The following is a 15,362-nucleotide window of genomic DNA, read 5'->3' as shown; positions in this document are numbered from 1 at the left end:
CACCGAGATGTGAAGGAGCATGAGTAAAGTGTCTCACACAACAGGGAGGAACCCGAGAAACAGGATACGCAATTGAGGCAGAGATGGCACCTGTGCGCCACATCAACTGACATATAATAAATATGGTTTAACCAAAAAACATTTCCCCGTGGAGGTGAGAAAGAAAAACTAGAGCATCCACAACATGTTTTGTATTATTTCACAACCCCATTCAAAACTAGAACAAAGTTGACAGTTTGATTTGTTTCTGCTACTGCTTCTGCTACATTTACAACTGTTAAAATAGACCAAGGTATGCTCAAAAAGCTTTTATTTGTCTGCAGCAACTCTCTGCGTCCAACCGTACCTGTGATATGAAGGTGGTACTCCTCTTTGAAAATACTCTTGCAGACAGGAAGCTTGACCTTCACATGTGTTGTTGACATTCCTGGTAGATTCATATCCAGGTCACCCATGAAGTGAGGAAACTCCCAGTCCTGAAAATAACACACACACACACACACACACACACACACACCATTGAAGGTAATATAAAGTTAGTGATGTTAATAGCTGATTGACATTGATGTGATATTTTTGTTATCAACAATGTCCTTTGGATTATGAATAGTACCATTTCTTCCGAACATTTCAGTGTGAACAGCAGATGGAGCTATTCTGTGATGTAGCACTTGGTTGATGAGTCTCCAAGTTGATTGATGTCATTCGATGCTTGGAGAACTTTATCAGTAAAGTATTCCTTTTTTACTTGTCTTAAATAATGAGTAAATTCTTTTCGTAAGCTTTGTATGATTCCACAGTGGATGGTGTGGGATACATAATAAATTTCTTGTACAATTTATTTTTAATCAAAATATGGGTTTTCAGTTCTTTCTTAGGCTTGGTAGAAATTAAGGGAAAGGATTTCTCCTAGGTGGACTTCAAAAAAGAATCTTGATTCTTGTTATTTGCAGAGCGTCTCGTTGCATGCATGTGATCTAAGGTCTCCTGTGCCAATATCTGAACAGTGTCAGATCTATGAACAGTGTAACAGCTTGGTGATGGCCCCTTGGATATTAATTAAGTCCTCCACTCTTCTTCCATAGCTGCTGTTGCTACAGCACTAACAGACATGGCATTTAAACCGCTGTTCCACAAAATAATGAGTCTCTATGACAAATACAGGAGTAAACTGCATCACTACATTTTCCACATTTGTAAACACATCCATGTGTATGCACACAAACACACAAAAATCTGACTTTAACCTTGGAAAATGCAGAGAAATTATAGAAAACCAATTTGTAAATAGGAAAACCCTGCTTGGGGACAGGGGCAATAATTGGAGCATTAATTAGTTTGAGAACAACACCACCTATCTTTTCTCATGGAGATTAACTATGGCAACGCTCCATGATGGAAGTGAGAAGGGCCCATCATAAACAAATCCATGCGAGTGGGCTATGATATGGAAGTTACAGGGAGGGAGAAAGAGAGACTGAGTGGATCTTGGCTCCAAACCGACCGGTGGCGTCAAAAAGATGTCAAAACAGGGACTTCGGGTCACATTAGGTATGCATAAGGAAAGACAAGATGATAAAAAAAAAAAAGCTGGCTTCATCTGCTTTACATCTTTCCAAGGAAACACTTTCACAGAGTAAGCCGAATTATTTGGCGTCTTGCAAAAGTTGTTGCTGCTATGGAGGTTGAGGTTGTGCAATGTCGTTGTCTAGGTCAGATTCCAAGTCCAAGACGTATGGTTGTATCAGTGAAGTCGACAGTTTTTATATGCTAAAGCTTCCTTGCATGTGAGAGGAGGTGCGTCACTATGCAGTGGTTGAACAGGCCCCTTGATACTTTGAACAATCTCAGCAGAGTGGCTGTGGCATAGGCGTGTCTAGGGGTGCTTGAGCTCCGAAATCTGAGCATTTAAAAGGGAAGCAGGAAAGAGGCAGTTTTTTAATTCATCTAACACCATATTAAAAGCCCCTGAAATTAGCATAATAGGGACTCTTTAAAATAATGAATTGCTTCGATAAATAAGTCGAGAAATCCCTTGTAGCGGTGCAGTTGTTCTCATCCACATAACCATGGTAATTATAATTGTGTTCTTTTCAGGTTTCTGTTACACTCAAAGATGTTCTCCCATGCAGTTGCTCGCTCTTTGTAATTAGTATCATAAACAAAGCAGAAAAGTATATTTTAGAGACACCCAATATTGGTCTTGCAGCATGCCCTCTAATACCTGCTAACAAGCCCAGTGAAATAGGATCATTAAACATTTGGAGGAGTTGTGTTGAATTAGGCTCGCAGGAAAAACAACATACATAATTTTCCTGTGGGTCTGGGTCAGGGCTACCGGAGTGAGAAAAACAACAACTTCTCCCACACTTCTTCTCCTCAGTACACACTTGGGTATTGGTGGGTATTTTTGCCAGACAAAAACATTTTCATATTCATGAGCCACTGACACAGGCTTTATTGATGTACACTCTCTCCTGTGTGAGGAAGGACAAAAAAAGGGAGAATAGCAAAAGTGAGAGAAAACTCCACTCTTGTGAGTCATCATTAAAGAAAATAGATTTGGCTTCCTAGATAGGCAGCCATACCAGTGGCTTAGGAAAAGAAAGCAGGTCTAAGTCTAGACTGTGCTGAGTCTGGGAGGAGAACTGCTGACATGGACAGGGGATGTTCTCAGGCAGTGGAAGGAAGACTTTGAGGATCTCCTGAACCCTACCACATGCTCTCTAAGAACAAGACAGAGCCTGAGGATTCGGAAAAAAGTCTCGTCCATGTACTTGTCAGAGGTTGCTGAGGTATTTAAAAGGCTCCTTTATGACATGGCGCCCGGGGCAGACGAGATTCACCCTGAGATGTTGAAAGCGTTGGATATTACTGGACAGGTGACTCTTTTTCAATGGAGGGATGGGACAGTGTGGAGCGCCAGACTGGGGTGGTGGTACCCATTTTTAAAAAAGTTGGCTGTAGGATGTGCTCCAACTGCCTCACACTATTCAGCCTCCCTGGGCCCAGATCCTGGAATAGAGAGTCTGACCGATAGTTGAACTTCAGATTCAGGAGGAGCAATGTGGATTCCGTCCTTGTCGTGGAATAATGGACCAGCTCTTTACCCTTAGGGGATCAGGATAGTTTGACAATCCAGTCTACATGTGTCTGCGGACTTGGAGAAAGGCTATATGCATAGGTTATGGCGTCTATGTCCTGCAGTACTCTAAAAGTGTCTTTACAGATATGGTGAGGAGCTCGAGCATTCAGAGGGAGTTCGGAGTAGAACTGTCTTTGAGGTGGTTCGGGCATCTTGTTCATATGCCCCCTGGGTGCCTCCCTTTGGAGGTTTACTGGCCACAACCAGCCGGGAGGCAGGCCCCAGGGCAGACCCAGGACTTCCAGAAGAGTATATATCTCATTTGGCCTGGGAATGACTCGTGATTCCCCAGGATAAAATGGAATGTGTTGCCACTGCAACCTGACATTGGATAAGCAGATGGAAAATGAGATGAGATGAGAGGAATGACACGGTTTATAGGGGAGTAGGGAGAGGAAAGGGTGAGTTCATGGCTGAGGTCTGGGAAAAGCACACAAGCACGGACTGAGAGAAAGGAGATTCATAACACTAAACAATAGTTTGTATATCTATATATGTGTCTGTGTGCGTTTGTGTCTGTACCAGTTGCGAATGATCAAACAATTCGCTTGTTGCTTTGTACTGCAGTGCCTCAATGAAACTGGCAACATAGGTAGCAGACTAAGTCAAGAGATGCCCCAGCTTTCAATTGGCCGCAGGGGAGTGGTCTACCTGCATGACAATGAGAAGGTCGAAGACCAAGATGAAGGAGGCGAGGAAGGCTCGGGAGACTTCATCGCTGGGCAGGAAGCCTCGGTTCAGGTTGTCCCAACTGATCCAGTCTGTACTGATGACCACAACCACCACTGATGTCAGAGAGATGAGCACTGTCCTGCAGGGCATGGGAGGAGAGATGAGTGAAAGAAGAGATAAGGAACAAAACGGTTAATCGGTTGATGGTTAAAGGGATACTAGGGGAAAATAGAGGAAAGAAAGGAAGGAGACAAAAAAAGGAGAGAGGGGAAAGTAGGGAGAAATCTATGACCAACATTCAATCACATAAATGTTATTTCAAAATTTCAGCCCAAATTTGGTGCACAGTTTGGAAGAAAAACAGCTCACCTACGGCAGCTCAAAGAAAGATACATTTCTAGTCAGTTTCTCTTCATAGACTCTTCAATGATATACTGAACCACACTTTTTTATTTTTACCCGTCTCTGACAAACGGCAGCACGGGGTAGCTTTCTGGAAGAAGAATGTGTACAGACCAAACATGATTTTTGTTTTTGAAGGCAGACAGTGTGAAACAATGTAATTCAAAACATTACAGCATACATATTTCCATGTATTTCCATATTTTACATGAACCAAAATATTCCCATTACATCGCCGTAATTCTGCATTCACTGTTTACTGGAACATTTCTCAGCCACGTGAAGAGGGCCACAGTGATTTACTTTTATTATTCACTGTGTATTTTGTCTCAATGTCACCCGGCGATTACTGTGCTGTTGTGTGCCTCCTTGCGCCACACATCGGTTGGCTGCACTGCAGATAGTGACTGCCAGCTCATATCCCATTTCAGCTGCTGGGGAGATAAATTCTGAAGGTTTTTTATTGTTCCACAGTGGCATGCTTATTCTCAGTGTGGCCCATTTTTGGCGTCATCCTTTACAGAATGCCATGGCCTTTGGTGCATATCGTCCTGCGATATCCAGCAACACATCAATCACATTTCAACCACTGGATTCCAAACGGTAGCTCATCATATCTGGCATTGATTGTGACAGCGCACGTCAGGTGCCCAAAAATAAAATGAAGGGCTGCAAAAAAGTCCCAGAACAATTCATCTGCTTGCATTCCAATCACAGGTAAATCAGTTTCGTTTGAGTAAACGTGCAGCCAAACTGTCTTTGAGGTTTGAGATCGACTGGAGCTCTCTGTGTGTACGTATGAAACAGATGTCACACTGTTTCAGTGTCTTCACTGTGACCCTAAAATGAACCAGTGCAGACGGCGTTTGCATGTCATAGCTGACGGACAGTTACATCACAGTATCTGATTGACAGCATTGAACCACTATGGGGAATGCACACTGCTGGGACTGGGCACAGGTGGTGTAATACCTCCAAACAGGGAACGGTTCTACCTGTCTGTCAAGTAATGGCCATATCAGGCATGGGTTGAGGCTTTTGTTTAGCAGTTTTTCAGGGTCACAGCTCATGGTGTGAGTAAGTAAAAGGCAGGGTTATGGTTCGCCCTGCGACCTTGCTATGTCCATTGATTTTCCCCCTGTTCTTCTAATTAAAGGTGCTGACACTGAGTGAGGGAAGATTAACACAGCTATTGACTGTGTGTAACCCTGCAACGGGCTGGAGAGACCATAGAACCCACACAAATCTACAGAGCTATGTATAATTCATTTAGTAAGCTTGTAAAATAGAAATAGACCCAGATTTCTTCTGTATATGTGGCTGAGGAATGAGCATAGTTTCACAGTTTTTTTTTTTTTTTTAAACATCTCAGAGTAAGAAAATGACAAACCAGAAGAGCACAATCCTGTTGTTGCCTTGTTTCCAGAATCTCCGGGCCGCTTTGCCCCAGTCTGGGTAGTGCTGATCCTGGAGCATCATGTCTGTCACCTGTAGAAAGAGAAATATATATATAAAGTTACTTATCAGTTAAAGATTGGATCAAGAGGACCTCAAGTATCAAACTATTTAGTTTAGTTTAGCTTAACATTATGACCAGAGGGTTTAAGTAGATTGAGCCAGAGACATGAAACTGTATGCAAGTATTGTAGAAGTGTAACCTGTGGAGAAAGAGATTAAATCTTACTTTTGAGCGAATCCCCCATTTGTATTTAACAGGTTCTGTAATAGAGTTTTTATACCCTGGTGACCATTAGAATTGCTAATATATCGCCTTTCTGGCGATAATGATAAAAATCCCGAAAAAATTATTCTAATTCCAATCCCTGTTTTTGACTCAATCTGTCACTACCTTCTGTTTTGAGAGGTCTAATGTCAAGTTAGGGTAGAGTTGAGGTTAGGACCCAGATGCAGGACTAATGATGAGGCAGGAAGTTCAAACTCAAAAGTATTTAATAATTAACAAAAAGCGCTGTGCAAGGCAAGAAAATACAAAAATGATCAACATGGAATCTAGGAACGAGGCATGGAAAATAAGGAATGTGGCAACATGGAAGAGACATTAACGACGCGACAAGGAACAAAAGGAAGGCAGAGCTGTATAAACACAAGAGCGCTCATGGCTCACAAGACACAGGTGAGACACATGAGGACAATCAACACAGGTGAGACCAATAAACAGTCAAGGGACAAGGAGGCACAAGACAGGAAATCCACAATGTAAGAAAATGAAACCGGAAACAGAACACATGACACAGACATGGCAAAGGAGACAAGACAGGCAGGAAACTAGGAAACTTGACAAAATAAAACAGCAAACTTCAAAACATGAGCCCAAAATAAAAGACAGACACAGAACCTTGACATCTAAGATGACACTGACCAGTTATAGTCAAATAAGCTGCTTAAGTACAGGTTTAAGTAGAAAGTTGTAAAGAAAACTGTAGTGACTTGTCAAACAAATGTGAAATATGAAAACAGCAACATGTCTTCCACCAGGTGAAACACAATCCCTTGGGTTCTATCTTTCCATCTTTTGCTTTGCTAATCGTACTGGATGGGATGACTAAGAGTTAACTGTAATTTACAGTAAGGTGACCATATTTCTGGAATGAAATCTGGGGACATTTACAGCATAATGTAAAAAAAGAAGAATTAAGAATTATGTCAAGATGAAATGAAGAAACATATTGTCATCTTCATTCATATTTAAATTACTATGTCTGTAACATCAATAGCAACACCACCAGCTACCGTAATTAATGTTGTTATAGTCTGTGCGCGCAACATTTCTTTTTCTTATAGATAAAACGCTAAAATCATTTTCGGGAACAGCTTAAGCCGGGGGACGTATTATTGATGAGGGACCTTGTTTAGTTACAGGAATACGGAGCCTTATATACATCAGTATAGAAATCTCCACTATATAGTAGAGCCACTGCAGAGGCAAGGTCAGTTCATCAATAAAACGCCTCACTGCAGATAGTTGAGCTTGTGTTGGGAAAAGGATTTGAATCAGGGGAATCTATGAAACATTTCTGGCATTGCAGCATTTCAAAAACAGACATTCATTGAAGACACAGTAAATCTGCGTTGCGGAGGAGACACAGAGGTCATCTTCAAAGTGTTGAATTAATCGAATGTAAAAAAAAAAATGTGAGTGATTTCTAGAATCAGCACTTTGTCTTGGCCTAACTTTCCTCTCCCTCCCTCCCTCTCTCTATCACACAAATCTGTCTCCCTGATTCACCTTCTCCCTCGCTGCTCCCCCCCAGCTCCCTTCCGACCAGACTTCTACATTTCCCTTTCCCCTTCACCTCTGTTTCTTACTTCTCACCTCCCCCCTCCTCCTCCTCCTCCTCCTCCTCCTCCTCCCTCCCTCCTCCACTGTCTCTCTTTCTCTGCAGTATGTACTGTGGAATACTAATGTGACCGGTGAGGGAGCTTGTCAAGTTGTCTCCGCTGTGTGCATGCTGGTGTCAGAGCCCCACTCCTCCCACCACAGGTAGTCCACTCCCGCTGGAGCTCTCCTTCTCTTTTCCTGTTGACAAATGATGTGCTCTGTCCCTCCCTGTGCGTACATTGTTTCCTCTGACGCTCCTTAGATCACAGCTGCATGTTACTCTAAGGATTTGGTTGCAAATTGAACTGGATTAGTGTGGAAAGCCGCACTGTAAGTATGTGTCGTATAATGGTCGAGAGGATCCACCTGACCTAGAAATGAGACGAGTGTGTGGAAAATGGCTCCACTGTGTATCTTGATTTTAGATGGTCATCAGTACAATGAATTTAATACACGGATAAAAGTAGCCCCACTGCAAGGCGAATGAAGAAAATGCAGTTGTTTTACCTTATACCAGAGAAAAAATAATTTCCACAACCAAAGACTCTACCTAGAACTCAACACCTCTGGGTAAGTTTTACCTTTGTCCAGCTTAAGTTGAACACTTGCTGATCAAATTGCCAACCTAGCTAGCTACTTACTTAGCTGTGTGGTTAGCCGACTGCTAATTAGGTAGGTAACTCGATAATCAGAGTAAATTGTATTTTCATTTCCACGGCTATATACAGTAATACTAGAGATCTCCTAGGTATTTAAAACATGCTACCCAATTGGAGTATCAAAAGAGAATAGATAACAAATTATGTTTAGAGGTGTATGTTCTGTATTCTGTAGCAAAATACACTATAAATGTCACCCTCTCAAAACAGGTTTTAATTTTTTCAGGTTTAAATGTCCATTTTCCCTTCATGAACTCAAGCTTATCCTGAGGCAAAGATACGTAAGAGTTGGAGTCTCACCATCCAAGCAGTAACAAAATCTCCCATCCATGTCCCCACTGCAGCAATCTTCATAAAACTCTCATTCCTGATGCCCATGTATTCTGTCACCATGTGAGCCCTGAAAGGAAAGAAGACCAGGAGTGAAAGGGACATAAAAAATGTATCATATGAGATGAGGGTAGTGAAGGCAAGCAGAGAGGACGGAGGCAAGAGGAGTGGCAAAAAGAGCCAAGAGGGGAAAAGAGAAATGGTCACTGTCGCTTAGTATCATGATGCTAGCCGTCAGAGTCAATCAATATCAATCTAATCCTGTGAAAACAATGAGTGATGGCTCTAGTGAAGCCCCCTAGATTGTAAACAGTTTACACCAACACAATGGAATTTTCACAGTGTCGCCATTTTCTCTTGGTCCTGCAGTTTTGTGCAAATTATCTATGTTTGGCAAATTTATTTCGTGTCACACTGCCATCCTAATGAGATCTCTCCTACCTACCTGCTCACACACTGGATCTCAGTTAGGATGCACAGCAGCACAAATGTAGAGTGTAGACCAGGGCAAGACACTCCATTAGAGAAACACTCTCACATGCAATAGTAGCTCATAAGTCCTAGTCCTAGTACTAGTTAGCCTTCATCTCTGTACAGTAGGAGAAGCTGTTGTTTGATCCCGCAAAACAAACAAACCCAGTACATTTACACCAGGTTGAATTGACTTTTGTTAAATGCTAATTGCTCATATTGCTCATGCCTTTTCAAGTCATGTGAGCATAACACATGCTCATAGGCTATGTAGATAGACAAAAAGACAATTGTTTTCAATTACCTCCAAGCTGCAACTGTGCAGGAAGGAACCAGCATAAATCCTGTGATATCAATGCAGCATGCATTTAACTCATTTGACTGGATTTTATTGACAAAAATATGCGGCACTGCAAGTGACGTATTGCCTCACTTAAGCCTGCAAATAAAACCGCCTTGATTGAAATGGCGATTTATATCTGAATTAAGTCAGTTAGACATTCAGTGGCTTGGCAATGCTCCAGTTACCAAGGAGATCCCACTGGGAGTCATTTACCCGCAGCGAAATTCAAATCGATACTTCTGGAAATGCTGTCTGGCACCACATGCAAGACCCTTGCAACCCTTGCCCTTCTCACATATTTAATTAAGCAAATGTTACCCCTGCACTGAGAGAGAGTTTTTTTTTTTCCTATTGCAGAGCACCTATGATGAGTTTGGGGGCTCTTCACTCTGCATGATCAGAGGCAGAACTCTCTGACTTATTCATACCGACTGGAAATTTAATTTAGAGCCAGATGACCTAATGAGAGAATTCAGTGTAGTGGAACATCAGTACAGTAGCGCCATGAATAATCAACCCTAAAATGGTTCCCGTGGCTTAATCGCAGAGCCAGTTGCAATGTTGGTGCCAGTGCGGCCGGCTCAGCCAGCTTTAACCCTCTGTGGAATGTTATCAGGTTTCCCACACTTGTTCGAACATAATATTCAAGGACGTTTTAATGCCTTTCCATCTTGTCTTGTTCCATCATATGAAAGAAATTACAATTTTGTGTTACAGAGGGTACAGAGTTATAGAGTTATAACTTTGGATGTGACTCCCATTTGACTTTATGCAGTCAAAAAATTGAGTGTGTTAACAGTTGTTTGTCTGATCATGGTTTTCTTCTTTGTCCCTAAGCTGTCATTATGGTCAGCCCTTTGAGCCTATAATATCCACCTCATCTCATTATATAATGTCTGAGCTTCTAAAGACACATTTCTTTGTCTGCTGTGTCTCATCAGCTCTCATTGCTGTTTACATCACAATTCTGCCACTGCTCACAGCATCTCACAAAAGTGACAAATATTTACATTTGTAAATATTTTATATCTTTTTTACCAGACAACACTGAGATATGACAGTTTGATAGAATGTAGTCAGTGTACAGCTCACATAACAGTGTAAATTTGCTGTCCCCTCAAAATAACTCAACACACAGTTGACAGTTGTTGTCAGCGCTTTAGACGTTTATTCTGAGTGAATATGTCCAAATTGTGTCCAATTAGCCATTTCCCCTCCCCGGTGTCATGTCAGTCTCACGCTCTCTCATAATGGTCAAAAAATAATTGTTGCTCTACATAACGATGGCCCAGGCTATAAGAGGATTGCCAACACCCTGAAACTGAGCTGCAGCACGGTGGCCAAGACCATACAGCGATTTAACAGAACAGGTTCCACACAATCTGGTGCTGAGTGTCATATCTAGAGGTTGTCTCTTGAAAACAGACATACTGCCACTGTTGCTGCAGAGGTTGAAGCAGTGGGGGGTCAGCCTGTTACTGCACACTGGATCAAATCGGTCAGCGTGGCTGTTGTCCCCACCAGCTCCACGGTGAGAAGAGTATTCAAGTGGCAACCTGTGAAGCTCCAGTGAACTCAAGCTCAAGAGAATTAAGGTAGTGCTGGAAAACAACGGAAAATAATGGTGGCCACGCAAAATATTGACCCTTTGGGCACAATTTGGACATTTTCACTTAGAGGTGTACTGACTTTTGCTGCTCACAGGTTAATGTTAGACATTAATGTCTGTGTGTTGGGTTATTTTGAATGGGTTGCAAATTTACACTGGATTTAGGATTTATTCGGCTGCTTTTGTGTTCTGTCACATCATCAGTAAACACTAGTGACCCAGTGCCATTGGAAGCCCTGCATGCTCCTGCACACTTCTGCATACTTCCCATCATTCTCGTACAGGTTGATCGTAGTTTCATCTGTCCAAAGAACGCTGTCCTAGGACTGCACTGGCTTCTTTTTTTTTTTTTTTTTGCCAAAGTCTTATCTGGCCTTTCTAGCTTTGAAGCTGATTGATGGTTTGTACCTTGTGGTGAACCCTTTGTATTTGCTCTCATGAAATATCCTCTATGGTAGACTTAGATGCTGGTACACCTTCGTTCGTCTTTCATGTGGGTGGATGTTGTGAGGGGTTTTTCTTCATAATGGATAGGGTCCTACAATCTTCCCTTGCCGCTGTCTTCGTGAACATGCCGGCCATGTTGAGTTCCTGTTGTTCTCTTCTCAGAATGTAGCAAACTGTTGATTTGGCCACTCCTAACATCGATCCATACTTACTTTCATGAGATCTCCTTACTCCATGTTGTGGGTTCACAAACATGGAATCAACTCCTTATCTTTTACCTGCTTAAATAATGAAGGATTAATGAGAGAACAGGCCATGTAGCCCATGCCCCCCAACTGCCCAAATATATTTAGTTTCTTGAAAAAGAGGTGGCTACATATTAAAGAGCTGCAGCTTCTAGACTCTTCCTCCAATTTGGATGTAAATATCATCAAATTACAGTTGAGAGTCTGCACTTTAAGCCCATATTGAGTATACAACTGTATCTTGTATATCGAACATGTTTTGATAAACAGCTAAAATAACAAAGCTTGTCTCACTGTCCAAATATATATGGACCTAACTGTACATACTGGACACTTCTAGTGGACATACACCACCGTCAACTTTACAGTGTTTACAACAGTTTAAATGCTACAGTGACATATGAGGAAGGCTGCAGCCAGCAGTAATCCTTCTCCACCGTGTCCTAGAAAACAGCAGGATAATATAATCAGACAGAAAATAACCCTCCTGAGTGCTTCATATAGAACTAGATCTGTTTCAGAGATAATATGAGAGGAGAAAATGACTGTGGAGGGAAAGCTTCACAGCAACTCAGTAAATATGTTCAATAACATGTACACATACATGTCCCTGCTAACTTGAGGGAGGTGCGAGACGTGAACAATATGTGGTGTGTGTGGGACGCTCCGTCTAGCCACCAGAAGAGCATCCCCCGCAGTGCACCATCATGGCTGGATGTCAAAGCCGGCAGACCCGAGCCAAAACACCTGCCCTTTAAAAACCCTTGGCAGTAACAATACCTCACAGCAGCTTGTTCTTTCAGTACAAATAAAAAGCAAAAACAGCATTTATTTCCACAGAGGGACAGCTGCATCCACAAAGGGATATTGTACTTTCCCTTTGGTCTGTGGCAAAAGAGATAAGTGCAACAGTCAGCCTTGCTGCGGGGTGAGGGAACAGTTGGAGGAGAGAAGGGGGCGATGCAAACGGGGTTTGGACAAAGATCAAAAGACTTAAGTTTCACTGCATCATCAGGGCTTGAGCACTTCTCCCACTCTTCTCCACCGCTCCCTCCTTCCCTCCCTCCCAGCTTCTGTCACCTTTCCGCTCACTCTCCTGCATTCAGGCAATCGACACGCAGAACCCCATTTTTCCAGGGAGGCGTCCTGGCAGAGTGTGAACATTGCTCTTACATGTCTGTCTTGAACAGAGATGTGAACACTAATGGTTTTTGGCAGGGCCCGGGTCCTCGGTGGACACACTGTTGGAGCAGAATGAAAACAGGCGGGAGAGAGGGACAGGAAGGTTGGGAGTGAGTGCAGAAAACGACCAGGTGTCTTGGCAGCGGTGGGTTCACTTGCTTTACAACAGCACCATCTGTCTTTGGAAGTAGAGCTTTACAGCACTGAGTTAGGGACGTCACTGCTTTACACACATTGAGGGCAAATAACCACGGATTTGTGTATATGTGGACTGATAGAGTCAAGGCAAGCATATACTAGACAAATTTAAATTAAATGTTAAGGATCTCAAGATGTCTGAGTAACTCATTATTTTGTGTTGGATTATCTGGATGTCATTTAATGGCACATTGACACGCTCCCGACAGTTAAAATATGCAGACAGACTAAAAGGGGGCCATTTCCTCTGTGATTCAAGGCTGAAATGAGAGGCGGTAAAGAAAAGGAATCCGCTCAGTGCAACTGCAAATGTAACTTTTCCCTGAGTAAGCACCATTCATCGTCTCAGCAGACCTGCCCCTCTGCTCAGCTGCTCATTTCCTTTTTCTCAGCCAACCAGAGAGAAAGAACGAGATGGATGCTGGTGTCATTGTGCTGGCCGGAGTGACAGATGAGCTGATTATATCAACTCATCCCTCTGGCCACAGAAAAACACAGCACCTTGCCCGCTCGCTTATAGCCCTTATCTGCCTGCATATTATGGATGGTTAAAACTATGGTAAAAATATGGTACAGCAGCACGCTATGGACAGATCTCATTACAGCCCTGGCCTCCTTTGTTGACATTTCATACCTGAATAAACACCTGCCACATTATTGTTTTTTTGTTTTGTTTTTTTTCTTCTAACCCTAGAAAACACAACGGTAAATCACCTTCTGCAACCTCATGTCAGCTGGCTGGCGTCAAGGACATGTTTTCGTTTTCCTAGACGGACACTTTGCAAATGCAATAAACGGATTCCTGTCATTGGCTTGATGTGTGGATGTCAAGCTCTGCTGTGCACAGTGGTTTCTCAGCAGGTAACGTGGGTCAGGAGGAGCAAAAAATAAATAAAACAACTGCTGCATTGATAGACGTGGAGAAAACGTGATCATGGGAGAATGAGTGCAGGCGCTAAAGGTGATCATACAGGATTAAGCACCCTCCTCTTGCCTGCCTCTACCTGTGATTTAAAGTCTGTGATGATTAATCAGACCAGTATTGAGTCTCTGTTCAGGCGAGACGTTTAGTTCAATCACGGCAGCCAAAAGAGGAGCAGTGGGAAACATGGCAGAGAGAGGGAGAAAGAGATTGAATGTCTTACTCCATGCCCCCGGTCATCAGCAGGAAAAGGTTGTAGATGTGTGAGAAGATGAAGAGGAAGAGGATGGTGCTGAAGAACATGGTCATCCAGGAGCCGTGGTCCTCGCGGAACATTTTCAGGCGCAGGTATCGACCTAAAGGGAGCACGACAAGGACACCGGTGTCAAGCAGCATGACAACCTGGCTACATGCATGGCCACAAAAATGGAGATGAAAGTAAATAAATTAGTCACAGAGATCAATACTGTCCTAGTCTGTCAGGCGCATACCCTTTAGGCAAAGAAATTAAGATTAAAGACCACTTAGAGGTGTCACTCATGGGACTGAAGTGAATGTCTATTCCTGACTATTTTTAACACTCTTTCATCATCAGCCTCAACAGAAAATATTCTATATTCATATCACTTAATAGTTAGTAGTTCTGAAGGATTAGAGAATTCATTCAGATATTTGTGACCTGTAGTATTTGTTCTTTTATCTAGTCCTGACTCATAATCAAATTATGGAGAAATATGTTTTGGCAAAACATGAGATTGATTCATATATGCAGCCTAATGCGCAGAATACATAATTAAACAAGCAATAGACACAGAGACTAGGATGTACTGTGTAGCCAACACACTCTGGAGATGGATGGACTCTTTAGCTGGATTTCCATAGACAGCCCTACCTCTTCACCGCCCCAATCCTCACCAAATTTTTTTAACTACCTTTTCCATTGCTTAGGAGTAATCCCCGCTCCCCCCGGTTTGCGGGCTTTAGCCACACTCACTACACTACACAGTAAAGTTATGAACGAAAGAAAACAACCGTTAAGCAGTTATGAGCTTTCAAGCAGAATGAAATGAATGTAATAAAAGATGAAAATTTAGCGGAGGACTGCGCCAACGGTGAAATGGATCCAATGCAAGCTTCCCTATCGATGCTCCCTGGTCTGTGGCCATATATCGCGTCCATCTCCTCATACCATTTCAAGACCTTTGGGTTAGCACTTCTCGTATTGTTGTGCCCCTTGGCTGCCCAATAATCAGCCTTCAATTTTTTAAGTTTCTCCATTTGTTTATCCGTCCTGATAAAGCCAAATTTGGCCATCTCAGCCACGATCTGCTGGAAAACCTTGTCGTTCCGAGAGGTCCCGTCCAACTCCCGCTGTATACTCTCTTCTCCCAACAAGG

The 15,362-nt window shown here is 42.6% G+C and overlaps 1 protein-coding gene across 2 annotated transcripts in view; it reads right to left on the bottom strand.

Annotated features, from left to right (window-relative positions):
- The window catches only part of LOC125015274 (transmembrane protein 117-like), a 37,123-nt gene that overhangs the window by 3,873 nt on the left and 17,888 nt on the right, over positions 1 to 15,362 (bottom strand). For both annotated transcript variants that reach the window (XM_047596995.1, XM_047596996.1), the window contains exons 3-7: positions 14,189 to 14,321; positions 8,519 to 8,618; positions 5,610 to 5,707; positions 3,797 to 3,956; positions 347 to 476 (exon numbers count right to left, since the gene is read on the bottom strand). In XM_047596995.1, coding sequence (XP_047452951.1) covers positions 347 to 476; positions 3,797 to 3,956; positions 5,610 to 5,707; positions 8,519 to 8,618; positions 14,189 to 14,321 — 621 coding nt within the window. The remainder of the gene's footprint in view (positions 1 to 346; positions 477 to 3,796; positions 3,957 to 5,609; positions 5,708 to 8,518; positions 8,619 to 14,188; positions 14,322 to 15,362) is intronic.

The sequence above is a fragment of the Mugil cephalus genome, chromosome 10 (genome assembly GCF_022458985.1).
Source record: "Mugil cephalus isolate CIBA_MC_2020 chromosome 10, CIBA_Mcephalus_1.1, whole genome shotgun sequence".
Taxonomy (NCBI): domain Eukaryota; kingdom Metazoa; phylum Chordata; class Actinopteri; order Mugiliformes; family Mugilidae; genus Mugil; species Mugil cephalus.
This window is presented reverse-complemented; position numbering and strand designations above follow the sequence as displayed.